Source organism: Xiphophorus couchianus, chromosome 4 (assembly GCF_001444195.1).
Source record: "Xiphophorus couchianus chromosome 4, X_couchianus-1.0, whole genome shotgun sequence".
Taxonomy (NCBI): Eukaryota; Metazoa; Chordata; class Actinopteri; order Cyprinodontiformes; family Poeciliidae; genus Xiphophorus; species Xiphophorus couchianus.
In genome coordinates, this window is record NC_040231.1 from 1,563,161 (window position 1) to 1,577,402 (window position 14,242).

Below are 14,242 nucleotides of genomic sequence, written 5' to 3' on the forward strand. Positions count from 1 at the left end.
GATGGATGGATGAATGGATGGATGGATGGATGGATGGATGGATGGATGGATGGATGGATGGATGGATGGATGGATGGATGAATGGATGGATGGATGGATGGATGGATGGATGGATGGATGGATGGATGGATGGATGGATGGATGGATGAATGGATGGATGGATGGATGGATGGATGGATGGATGGATGGATGGATGTTGGTCTAAGTGATTCAGCTCCATGATGGAGTAAATTCGACTTCCTGCAACGTTTCTATTGTAACAGAAACTGAAGTCGTGTTTGTAGATTTTATTTTCCTGTTTTATTAATGTAAACGGTTGAAGATGTTCTGACGTCTTGGTTTTCCGTGAGCTCGTCGGTTCAGACGCTCTCCTGCTGTAAAAAGTTGAACCAGATTTAAAAAGTGGGCTGAGGAGGTGAAGTGACTGTTTGTGTTCTGCTGGACAGATGCGGCTCAGAAACCCTGAAACAAACGCTCCGCCCTGCAGGCGCCATGATTACTGTGCGGCGCTGTGTCCTGTAAGCAGCTTTGGTCTCTTTGGGGTTTTTATCTTGTAGTGCAGTAAGGATTTGTGTTGATTAAAATGACTTGAAGTAATCTTCAGCTCTGCAGCGTTTCTGTGTTTCCAGAATGTGCTGCTGCCGCTGAATGTGAGTCAGTAACGCAGCGCCGCAGATCGTATCACAGCTGCTACGTTAGTCCGGGAAAATCACGTCGTCTATTTCGGGCTCGCTTTTTTTTACACGGCTCCATAACGAGTGTGTGTGTGTGTGTTTGTGTGTGTGTGTGTGAGCAGCGGTGAACTGGAGATTGGTTTGTTTTGTGTTTCTGCTAAATGGAGCATCAAATGAGGAGAAGCAGGCTGCTTCTGCGTCTGCAGCTCATCCTCAGTCAGATTTAAACTTCCTCCAATATTTCCCTGAATTCCTCTTCCGTCATCGATTCGATGAGCTTCAGAACAAAGTGAGAGCTGCTGAAATGTTGCAGGACTGACGTGCTTTTAGAAAGCTTACGAAGACCTGACGAGGTTTGAAGCACTCACAGCTGCACCGCCTGCAGCTAGTTAGCCATGCATGGATCATATTTTACATAAACATGAAGCTAACGTCACGGCGAGCGCTGATTCTCTGCAGCCTCAGTTTCAGCTTTAAAGTGCAGCTCAGGTTTCTGTTTCATGGTCCCAAAAACTATGATGTCAGTGTGAAGAACGAGGAACAGGAAAAATAAGCGTTAGAGTTTTTGTGAAGATATAATTATAGATACAGAATATGAAGATGCTTTCATTTTTGGTCCTGAAATCTGAACACACTAACAGGGATGTTCTGCCTTTTCCCTGGAGCCGTGTTTCACATGCAGTCTCATTATTTTATTATGAAACATTTAATGTGATTTTTTTCGACCTCCAACCAGAGTAGTGTGTTCGTCTAATTCACAAAGAACTCGCAAATTTAGCAAAGTTCCTCAAAGCAAACAGGATCTCTGTGTTAACACAGTTTTCACACATTTAAATGAAATATAATGAATTCATTTAGAGGAAATCAGCGTCAGTAGAGAAAACGTGATTCTGATGCTTTTTTCCTGATAGTCTGACAGACGCAGTTTGATTTTAGACAAAAACTCCAACATCTGTTCCATCTCCAGCTGCTGTGGCTCTGTTTCTCTCAAACCAACAAACTTTGAGCAACCTGAAGACACTGAGAGCAACTTCCTGCTTCACCAAATGGAAACAAGATGGAGGCGTCAGATTTTAGCAGTTGGAGGATTTCTGGCTAAAGACCAGGAGCCATTTCTCCTGCTAGCGCTAGGCTAGCACCTTTGTTTTGGTTGTCTTTACCCAGAATGCCCTGCGCTGTAGTCCACTTCCTGCTTTGGAGCGGTCTCCGGTCCGCTTGGCGTTCACATATGCATTCAAGCCGAATCAGAGTTCACTTCATCTGAACCCAGTCTGAGGTTTGGAGGACCAGAGGTCAGAGGTCGATTAGCATTCAAACCTTCACAAACGGACTAAACTTTCAAGGCAAACGGCTTGGAGTTGGCATAAATGGGACTGAACAGAATCCTGAAGGTCCGGCGCCGTTTGTGACAAACGAAGCTGGTTTAGATCCTCAGGCTGAGGAATACATCCGTTCCTTCAGATGAACCTGAAACCTGCTGATTTTATCCACATCATCCCCAGTGAAAGTTCGTCAGTTTGTGAACAGATTGAGGCAGGTTGTATCACAGTCTGCAAGAACATGGAGAGTTTTATGAATCAAACCTTCTGAAAGTAAAATGTTCCAGGTCCGGTTCCTCAGTCCTGTGCAGTTCCTGCATCTCACTGGAACGGTTTGTGTAACGTGTCAAAGTGCAGCTCAGACATCGTAAATATTCTAGTCAGAGTAAAGAGGTCCAGCAGTAAAGCAGCTCTTCCTGCTGTAAATAAACCCTACGTTTGCTCTTTGCTCCCCTGCTGCGACTCTAAAATGCTAAAAAGCACAAACAGAACCTGAACTGCTGCGGCTCTGGGCCGAGCCAACGTGAAAGTGGGCGCCGTCCCGCTCCGTGGAGGTCAGGGCGATGCGGAGATGCCGTTTCTGCTCCAGCATGTCAGATCCGATGAGCGTCATCCTCTTCCAGTCCGGCAGCAGACGAGCAGCGGGGACAGATCTGACAGGTGAGCGCTGCGTCCTCACGTGTTCGCCACATGTGCCGGTCTTCTGACCGTAACGGTCTGAAAGTCGACAGATTTGGACTGATTTCTGCTCCATCGCCTCACAAACACAAAGACAGAAATTCAGAAATGATTATTTATATGAGCAGAGTTTAAAGTTCAACACAGAATTGTGACATCCTTGGATGTAGCAGCTACTGTACTTCAGCCCCATGCATGCCTGACTCAGGGCTGAGCTGAGCATCAGCGCCGCTTTCCTTCAGAGCCTCCATGCAGCAGGCGGATCGGTGAACCTCGTGATTAAACTGTCGTTAATATCAGCCGGGTTCCTGCAGAACCGGCTTCACATCTTCACAGCTTTACACTCTGGACAGGTGAAACATTTTCAGGCCTTAAAATTCACAGGGATTTTTGCCGCATGAGAAGGACTGGAGGTGTTGAAGCCAAAAGGTCAGACGGCTGGTTTGACCTTTCAGACAGTCTTTAGTCAGAAGTGAAGTTTTTTCTGTTTATTGTCTCTTAGGTTTATCAAAATGATTTCTTCTTGCTAAATTCTGGAATAATATTAACTTTTCCAAATATTCCAGAAGTTGTCAATATTTAAAAATACAGACAGAGGCAGAACGTTCAAACAGACAAAACGGTTCGGCCTTCCTGTTATCCACTGGAAGTCTTGCTCTCTCATTTAGCCTGAATGAATGGGAGCTTCTCCTGAAATAGTCTCCTGCTGCTGCATTGGAAAACATGTGATTGTGAAAATATTAGTGACTTTGCCACGTTAATACATTACATTAACTCTTCTTCAACAAGAAACCTGCAAGAAATGTGATTTTATTTGTTTATTTGGTTTCTGGTCCTTGGAAACGTTTGAATCTCCTTCCTGTAAAAAATCCTGGCATTGATTCAGTAAACAGCAAAACTCTGAGGCAGGTGAAGAGATATTGATAAATGTGTCACTATAGGGACTAAACTGTACATTAAATATTGATTCTTTATGTTAAATGCTGATATGTTGTGTGAATGCTGAAAACCTGAACAGATGAAATGTTTGCAGAATGCATCCCCTGGTATTTAAAACGCACTAACGTGCATTGAAGTCACGCTAGCAGGACAGAACATGCATGGATCTGCTCTCTGCACAAGCGTGCAGCTTCAGCTGCGTGTTTCTGCGAGTGTGTTTGCTCTGGAGGTAGATGCAGCGGATCACTTACTGGCTTATATAACGCACAACTTTGGCCAAGAGAGGGAAGTGTGACCTGGGTACCATGCAGATGCATCTGCCTACCCATGCCTCCAGGTGTGTGTGTGTGTGTGTGTGTGTGTGTGTGTGTTCTCCAGCATCTCCCTGAGGACTCCCTGCACACCCCTGACTGTCAGTTGTGCAGTGAAGTAGCACAAGCTGCCCTCACAGGGAGGCCTTCCTCTAAACCAACTGCATCTCTAAAGTCTGAAACATCACATCCCGACGTTTCCGTTCAAACTTCTCATCCCGACGTTTCTGCTGAAGTTTAAGGTTTTCATAACCAGGTCTGATTGTAATTCACAAATAAGAAGAAAGTCTCAGTACTTCTGTTTATCCAAGTGTAACTAAAAGTTGATCCTTCCTCTGTTGTGTTCTGAGTTTATTCACATTGCAGTAAAACTTTCTGGCTCAAATATGTCAAATTTGGTCCTGTAAACTCCAGAGGGACACAATCGTACTCCTTAATATTATTTTATAGGTCAAATTAAAGCAGTTTTTATGTTTGCCATTAAATTTCATCAAATTCCCACAAAATCAACAGATCCTGCCTTTTTTCGGATCTGGCTTATATAATTCATAATTCATCATTTTAAGTTCATTGCAAATTTTCTGCAACAGCGGTCAAAACTGTTTAATTAACTCCCACCTGCAGGTGGCAGTGTTTCATACTCAGCCTTAGTTCACAATAGAGTTTCAAATGTCACATTTACCATCATACATATAATAAATATTTCTATATTAGTGCCACAAAATCAGTTATTTTGATTGCAAAAAATACTCAGAAATAATCAAGAAATTCTGCTGGGACTGATCAAAGATGTTCGATATTATTAATTTTAAGAAGAACTCATTGAATGCACAGCTGTTTATTAATATTTTAGCTGTTTTTAGGAGGGTTTATGTATACTTTATGCATTCTGCCCTTTAATAACAGTCATGATCTTGATAAAATCTAAATGAAAGTGAGTTTTACCTTCCTGTGTAGCTCCACAGATCTCTGGACGTACCTCGTTATTCGGGTCTGATGTTGTTCTTGCTTTCTGTCTCTGATCTGCTGCTGTAAACCTGAGCTGCACCGATTGTCTCCATCTTTATGTTCTAAATATCCAAACAGAGTTTAAAAATCTCATTTAGACTGGGATTATCATGATTATCTGACTTTGAACAGAATAACAGAGAAACTGAGGAGGTTTAATCATTTCTGAATCGTTTTTATCATTTTGTTTTTGTAATGAAGATCACTGATTTTGTTTTTACTGTTTGTTTTTTTTTCTGATTGATCTCGTTAAATAATCTACATACAGAAGAAAAAAGATGAGGAAAAAACAATCAGATGAGACAGAAACATTTTTGAAGAACATGAAATATCTTTATTTTTGTTACATTTCAATCACAGATGATAACTTGACATGAAGTAACGCCGGGGCAGTGGTGGAGTAGAATAAGAAATACTGCCACCTGCTGTTAGGAGTTAGTATCACTAAACCCCAACATTTTTTACCATTTTTGTAGAAAATTTGCGACAAACACAAATTATGCGTTTGCACAAAAGATGTAGGGATTTGTTGATATTATGTGAATTTCTGTAATCACATAAAAACTGGAGAGATTGATCAAACCCAAAGTTTCACTAGACATGCACCAATCGATCAATCGATCGGCTGATACTTGCATGTGAAACTGATCTGATCTGAACCAGATCTCAGTCGCTCCACTCTTACCAACTTTATGGACAGTTTGTCATTTAGACTGTCTAATAATTAGTTTTATCTGTCGTCTGCATGTTTTAGTCTCAGTAAAACACTTTGTGTCACTAAGACTTTTAAAGTCTTAAAGCATTTCAAACACCAAGAGGTCAGCTTTAGTTGATGTTTTTATCTTTTCTAAAATTAATCTAAAAGCAAAAACCATAATATCTGGAGTTAGTTCATAAAAAAGGATATTGTGACATATTAGCAGCTACAGCAAACTTACATGCATTTTGGACAGTGTGAAGATTTAAATCCAACAAAAACATCATTTTCAGTCGGTCCAAATAAAGAAATGCATAATTTACCCCCAGAAATCAAAAGGTAAATCTGTTTCAACTCAACATTTCTTCACTGTTACACCAGAAACACAAATATGTGACGTTTTTCTAATTCCTGAGCTTTATTCAGATCCAGAGGAAATCCTGTTGCAACTAGAATTTTTTACCTCAAACCAAAACCAAGTAGTTTTATTTGTCTTGTGTTTTGCATATTAATTCACATGCAGTCTGTCTGATTTATATCTTCATGGTTTCATCCAGTGTTTAGTGTTTGCATGTGATTATTTAATGAAGAGGCGTTTGGTGGCTCAGCACCTTCCTGCTTCGGCTGCAGGCTGTTTGCTGCTGCTGGGATTACGGCCACTGACCTTGACCCGGCGCCGTCCGACTGGGCGCCAGTTTGCAGTCTGTCCACTGGGTCAGAGCCCAAATCTGTTGCTCTGTTCAGCAACACAAGTGGAGCTGGTCTGAGTAAACGTACATTTTAACAAGCTTCTTTTATTGCCTCATCATTGTTAGTTAATTCATATTTAGAACCATAAGGCTGAATATTGGATAAAAGCAGCAGATGATGCGTTTTTGGTGCAGATTTCTGGTTCTCTGATCCGTCTGCTCCACTGAAGAAGCTGTTTGCATTCATGAATTCATCAGCGCCAGACAATCAGCCGATGCTGTTAAAGTCAAACTGGCATGACTAATGAGGCGCCTAATTAATCAGTCAGCTTGGACCATGCATGTGCATTTTAATCACGTCTGTCTCAGACCTGCGTCTTGTTATACAAGTGACACTCGTTTCATCTTCAGCTGTTTTACATCCTGATGTTCGGCTCTTCACTTCTTCATCAGGCAAAACATTTCTGTCAGTTTTTAGTTGAACCGTTTGTTGGGATGTTTGAGTTTATTTAATAAAACCAATAAAAAATGTTCACAAAAGTCTGGTCACATAAAGAGTTGAGTGTGGTTTTATATTTACAGACAGGATGGTTGGATTGATGTTCACTTTTACCTTCATAAAGTTTAATCTGGAGCAGAACTTTCTGAAGCTTCCTGTCCTCCAACAGAGGGAAACTCTCTGAGCGTCTCCAGGATGAGCAGGAGACGCCGGATGTTTTACCAAACTCTAGTTTCCTAATCTGGCTGTTTTCTATCAAAATTACACTTTCAAGCTAAAAACCTAAATGCATAAAATATTTTTATAAAAGTAGTGAAAATTTAAGCATTTTCATTCCTCAAATTCTGTTGAACAATATTTTAAATTGCAATAATAATAGTAATCTAGAGATCAAACATGAAGCCCAACATTTTTAAAGAACCAAACAAATTTTAAATAACGTTAAATTTATGAAGCTTCTTATTTTTTCTTTCAGTCAACCAAACTTTTTAAAACCTCTGAGCTGCTGGTGAAAAATATAAATTCATTGTTTTTAGACAGTTCTGGACCCGATTGGTTCATCTGGTGCCTTCGATGTTTCTAGACAAAACAAACCGATTCTTTGTTTTTCACATAGTCCTGTCATGACCTTTGACCTTTACGCTGCTAACTGAGATGGAGCTCTTGGCTCATTTCTTGACCTGAATGGCCCATTTCTGGGAATGTTGGCAGGTTGTACAACCCTGAGCTGCTTGGAGAGAAAAACCTTCCAGAAAAGTTTGACTTTTTCTTCTTGTTTTGTGAATTTATACCAAATCCATTTTCTGCTCTAAATTCAGATATTTTTCCACATTTCTAATGTGAAGCAGCTTCACATTTCTCCCCAGAGCCTTTAGACCTGAGTAGATTTAAAATGGACTTTGACCAGGTTCTTTTTGTTTTCGTGCTGCTGATACTGAATTGTATTAAATCCAGTTACTTTTGGAGTTCTGCCAGGCGGCGTTCTGGGTCCTCCTCTGTTCACGCTCCCACTCTCATTAGATAACAAAACATATTTTATCACTTAGTCTTTTTCTGATGATCACCTAAATCCTTTTAAAAATGTTAAAAATCACCTAAATCCTATTAAAGGTTTCAAACTTTCATCAGCTTTGACCTTTGACCTGTAGAGACGGAGCTCTTGGCCGCTCTGAATCTGCTGCCATGTTTTCCTCTGGGGAATAATAACCTTCCTCTCTAGATAATGATGAACTTCAGATGGATTTGACCTTTGACCCTTCCCAGGCTGACGGTGGCAGCAGTTGCTGCTCTGACAGAAGTGATGATGTCATTGTGGATGGATCCGTTTAGTTTTAGTTTTTAATGAGTAAATAGTGAAACGTTTAGTGTCGTATTTTTGTTTCTCGCCTCTTTAAGACGAGATGATCAGAAGATTTCTTCTGCTGCAGACGGTTTGTCCTTCGGCTCTGACAGGTTGTATGATGTCATCGTGTTTCCGTCTCGGTGGGCGTGATGTCACAGTTTCTGAGTTTAGAGGCGGTCCATCGTCAGTTCTTTAATCGACCTCCTCTTCCAGCAGGAAGCTCGGTTCTGCTCTGAGCGCCACCTTCCCCACTAACCCACACTGAAGTCACATGGTCCTTAAAAATACCACATAAATAATTTATTTATGGGCACAAAGAGCAGCGGTGGCGGCCCGCGGCGCGCAGAGCTGCAACCTCCACGCAGGTCGCTGGGAAAACACGGCAGCGGAACCGAAGCTCCAGATCCGGGTCGACCCGGTTCCCAGCAGCAGCTCATTGATAAAACTCACTGTGTCCAATTAACTCCCACTTAATGATCCAGACAAAAAACCCTGAAAACATGGATGGCAGGCCCAGCACCGCTCCCTCCTCCAGTGGTAGCACACGGCAACTGTCGCCTAGCAACCGGGAGGATGGTGGGTCTCCGTGTGTACACAGTGACAGTGTGAGATGTAGTTTAGTGGAGGACTCTGGGTTGGAGGTCAGAAAGTGTTCATCCCCCAAAACCGTTTCACAAAACAAACTTTATTATGTTTATTCAGATTTTAGGACTGAAAAATGCAAAATCGTGCAGAAATGTGAACCGGAAAGAAAACAATGCTTTGTTTATTCATATTCATCGTCGTGGAGACCAGCAGCAGGTCAGGGGGAGCAGAGTTAGCTCCCTAACATGTGGAGGCAAGGGTGTAGGTTTGGTCTAAGTTTTGGTGGGACCTTACAACTTACTGCGCCCCCCACCCCCCAACCCCCCCGCACCGACCATTTTTGACCAGTGGGGGGGGCACAACATTGGCTTAATAACCCCCTCCCCCCAACCATAACCATAACTTGATCATGCATCTTGTGTATACAACCAGATACAGTCATGCTCAGCAGATCAGTTCAAGAACATTTTACTTTTTCCTTTTCAAAATTCAGCAAACATTACAAGTCAGATCAAAAGAAATATCCTCTGGATCTACTGATTATACAACAAACACAATTGCAGATAAGAACAAAAAATGACTTCTTGCACTTCAGGAAAAAGATCCAATTGTTGAGATATTATTGCATGATAGATATCTAACTTATGGGTCCCCTCACTGTACTTACAGCCGAGGTAGCGAAATAACTTCTAATGTCTGTCGTCCTTTTCTTTTTTGGTGGCGACATGGAGACTCATAATAAATGTGAAACTCAGAAGGAGACGCGTTCACTGTCAGCACCGTGGACCAAGCTTCCGGTCCGCGTGTGGCCAGCTGGCCGCCGCCTGGTGCAGCCAATCAAAGAACGTAGATCCACGTTCTGTGAGCCAATGGCGGGTCGTCATAGTTCATAACAGCGAATTTTAAAATGAATGCTACCACTGCGTAGTATATTGAAATATTAAACTAATCAGTGTAGATTTTCGTTTATTTATTTTGTTTTTGTTAAAAAATACATATGTTTTTTTTTTTTTATTAATATGGCAAAAATTGGTCGGGACTATTTTATATCCCTTGAATATTGGTCGTGACATGTCACGACCGTCCATACCCAAACCTACGCCCATGTGTGGAGGAGCTGCAGGGATTCACCGCTCAGGTTGGAGAAACAGCCACAGATCTGATCTGCATGGAAGGATGGAAAAAAGGAATCCATAAAAAGTCCCGTTTGAAAACACACTGTGGGCCTGAGCTTCTGACGGTTTGCACGTGCAAACGCGATAGTACGTGCAAACCTGATCTATAAACGATACGTAAACAGGACTGCACCCGGAAAACGAGGAGAAAAAAGGAAAATCATGAACTGATCAAATAAAACCGCAAAATCCTGAGAGGAGGAAATGTAAAGACTTTCCCCGCTGTGTGATTTACTAAACCTGGACCAGACTGCGGCGCTGATTCTACATCTATGTTTAGTATTTGAAAGCATTACTTTATGGCAGCATAACTCGTCGATGTCTGAATAACCCAGGAACTGTGATGCTGATTATATTTATCTGCAGAATCTTCCACAAATTATTCAGGCATAACGATATTTATCCAATTAAACCAAAACGAAAAGCACCAGGACTAAACCTAAATATTGTGCCACATTATTTAACAAACAAAACTGAAGATGCAAAACATGGTGGTGGCAGCATCATGCTGTGGGTTACAGGGAAACTGCAGAAAGTCTGAGACTGTGTGTAGGTTCAGCTTCCAGCAAGATGACCAGTCTAAAGAGATGCTAATCAGATTCATCAGTTAGAATGGCCTAGTCAAAGTCCAGACCTAAACCCAGCTGAGATTCTGTTTGCTTTTGTGTTGGAAACCTTTAGATCATGAAGATGATACAGAGACATGATCTGTGATTCCTGGATATAAAACAGAAAAAATTTATTTAAATTTATTCTGTATTTCATATTATTTTATTCTTGTTAAGCACAAAATTATTCAGAATTAGAAACTGAATTATTTTCCTTCAACCAAAAAGTTTGGTGACCAGAAAAGACAGTTTGTGTGTGTGTTGCTCTGCTGTGTGTGTTGCTCTGCTGTGTGTGTTGCTCTGCTGTGTGTGTTGCTCTGCTGTGTGTGTGTGTGTGTGTGTGTGTGTGTGTGTTCCTGCTCCGTTGATTACATGTTTATTTTTACGACCGTCAGGTTTCGTCTCTTTCTCTTTTTTATCTCAGCCTCACTGTAAATCTCACATGATTGATCCATATCTGTGTTTAATGGCTGCTTCTACGGAGACACATCCATGCCACTAATTGACTGCATGAAACTGATAACAGACACATTGATCGGTCTCCAGGGGAGACTTCAGCTCCTCTTTTATTTCAATTATTTTCATCCATCCATCCATCCATCCATCCATCCATTTTCTTCCACTTATCCGGGGTCGGGTCGCGGGGTCAGCAGCTTCAGAAGGGAGGCCCAGACTTCCCTCTCCAGCCTCTTGTTCCAGCTCCTCCGGGAGAATCCCAAGGCGTTCCCAGGCCAGCCGAGAGACATCGTCCCTCCAGCGTGTCCTGGGCCTCCTCCTGGTGGGACCTGAACTCCTCACCAGGGAGGCGTCCAGGAGGCATCCTGACCAGATGCCTGAGCCTCAACTGGCTCCTCTCGATGTGAAGGAGCAGCGGCTCTACTCTGAGTCCCTCCCGGATGACTGAGCTTCTCACCCTATCTCTAAGGGAGAGCCCAGCCACCCTACGGAGAAAACCCATTTCGGCCGCTTGTATCCGCGATCTCGTTCTTTCGGTCATGACCCAAAGCTCATGACCATAGATGAGGGTGGGAACGTAGATCGACCGGTAAATCGAGAGCTTCGCTTTTTGGCTCAGCTCTCTCTTCACCATGACGGACCGGTACAGCGCCCGCTTGACGGCAGACGCTGCGCCAATCCGCCTGTCGATCTCCCGCTCCCTTCTTCCCTCATTTGTGAACAAGATCCCGAGATACTTGAACTCCTCCACTTGGGGCAGGACACCCCCCCTGACCCGGAGAAGGCACTCTACCCTTTTCCGGCTCATGGCCTCGGATTTGGAGGCACTGATCCTCATCCCGGCCGCTTCACACTCGGCTGCGAAACGCTCCAGCGAGAGCTGCAGATCACGGGCCTAAGGCCACCAAAACGAATCCCCTCAACACCTTGGCTGGTCTAGAAATTCTGTCCATGAAAGTGATGAACAGAATCGGTGACAAAGGGCAGCCCTGGCGGAGTCCAACTCTCACTGGAAACGAGCCCGACTTACTGCCGGCGATGCTGCCGGGTCGGTTTTCGCTCCGGGTCGGTTTTCTCGTCTTCACTTCCTCGTCTGGAAGAGCAGAGGACAGGAGCAGAGTAACGTCCAGCAGAGCTCGGATTCAGTCAGTCCAGCTCTAATTCGACCAAACGCGTCCAGAAGGCCAGGCCTGCTCAGCTTTGGTTCCTGCTCAGCTTTGGTTCCTGCTCAGCTTTGGTTCCTGCTCAGCTTTGGTTCCTGCTCAGACGGTCAGCGCTGCTCCAACTGCACTGATGAAGACGAGCAAAAGCACATCCCACCTTCATCCTATTTGCATTTCTATGGCCAGTTTTATTAGAAGCTATTAGATTGAAGACGTCTTTGTGCTGAAGAATCTCCTTTTAAATGAAAGTTTCCTCAGTGAGGAGTGGAAGGTGGAAACAGCAGCTGAGTTTCCTCATCAGTGAAGCTGAAGCCTGATAAGAAACTCGGAGTGACGATGGGAAACTGAGCGGCGCTGACAGACTGCTGCTGTGGCCTGTTAGCGTCGGTTAGCGCAGCTACTAGAAAACTAGAGTAACCAGCTCCGGGTTGGTCTGAATGTTTTGGTTTTTAAAGCTATTAACGATCAATATTTTCCAGATTTATTAGAAAACTGCGAACTGAAAGATGAAAATAGACTTTTTCTAATTGTCCTGTCATGAAGTTACTCCAAATATTTCTGTCCTAAGATCCTCCAGGCTTTGGCTTTTACTAGAATAAAGTTGTAATATTGAAAGAATTAAGTAGTAATTAATGAGAACATGAATGAAAATAATTAAAATGAAAAATGTGAAATTATACATTGATGTTTATTTTACAGTTAGAATATTTCATCTTTGAAATGAACTGAAAATAACTATTGATTATTCAAGTCAGACATTGAATAATGTGTTTTTGTCTGGCCTCTATACTCTTACATTGTACTGTTGTGTTTGTGAATAAAGGACTTAAATAGTTTTTTATAATCTGAAAACCTTCCCAGACTGACTGACAGTAACGTTTGTTTCTCTCAGGTAAAACTCCGCCTTTCATTCAGGTTTTCTCTCTGATGAAAACAGTTTTTTCTGAGCGCTGCAGCGCCGTCTGACCCGTTGTGTCTCGGCAGGTGAACCAGGAGAACGTGGTGAAGGTGGGCCACAGGCAGGTGGTCAACATGATCCGCCAGGGAGGAAACCGGCTGTTGATCAAAGTGGTGACAGTGAGCCGGAACCTGGACCCTGAAGACACGGCGCGCAAAAAAGGTAGGAACGCCCTTCATCGATCAGGAAGCTTCCTGCAGGACAGCCAGCCATGCGACGGCTGTTATTAACAGTTTTTAAAGATGAAGAGAAACAACCTGAAGTTTAACCACCTTAGACTTATTTTTGTTAATCTGATTTCTTCCCTAAATGGATCAGAATAAAATAATCCATAGAAAATGAAACTGAGCAGCTGGAGCGTCTGATTTTAAGGCGACGATACTAAAAAACTTCACAGTAACTGAAATACATGAACTTTCCCACATTTTACCACAAACTTAACTGTTTCACCAGGACTTCATGTCGCAGTGGTAAATTTTACCTGGAGAAGTTTAAAGTTCATCTGTATTCAGCCGACAGTTTGGAAACCAACGATTAATCATGATGGATCGATTATTGGAGTAATTGTCAACTAATTTAATAATGAATTAATTGTTAACTGACTTGAAAAACGCACTCACAGCAGCAAGGAAGACAAAACAGAAATAAACATTTTGCATTTAAGATTTAAAAATCTTTGTCTGTAAATAGTTTTTCTCCTCTAGAGGCAGTTTAACTTCTCCTGGTTCAGATTCTGTAAATAAATTTTCTAAGCACATTTTCCTTTCCAATTATTAATCAGTTGATTAAATAATAATCAGTCCTACTCTGTGCTGATGTTCAGCCCGGCAGAAAGATTTGAACTTTTCAGCTGCAGATTCATCATTTGCTACTAATGATCAAATATTCACTAAATGAATTATGTTACTGCATCTTAGGCCATAAAATGGTTATTTTCTTATTTAAAATTGAGTTAAATTATGTGTTTATCTGCATCTTTTAATGTATTCCTAATGTATGAAGAGATTTAACTGATTAAATCTGCAAAGTGATGAAAAAATGAAAAGTGATGATTTTTTCATGGAGTTATTAGCTTCATCTGTCTTCCCATGAAATCTGAATCTGCTAAAGAAATGCATCCCCAGCATGATGCTGCCACCGC

General features: G+C 42.2%; 1 protein-coding gene across 7 annotated transcripts in view; it reads left to right on the forward strand.

Moving 5' to 3' along the window:
- LOC114143663 (SH3 and multiple ankyrin repeat domains protein 2) overlaps positions 1-14,242 on the forward strand; it is a 187,670-nt gene that overhangs the window by 150,626 nt on the left and 22,802 nt on the right. For all 7 annotated transcript variants that reach the window (XM_028015920.1, XM_028015922.1, XM_028015924.1 and 4 more), the window contains exon 18: positions 13,128-13,263. In XM_028015920.1, coding sequence (XP_027871721.1) covers positions 13,128-13,263 — 136 coding nt within the window. The remainder of the gene's footprint in view (positions 1-13,127; positions 13,264-14,242) is intronic.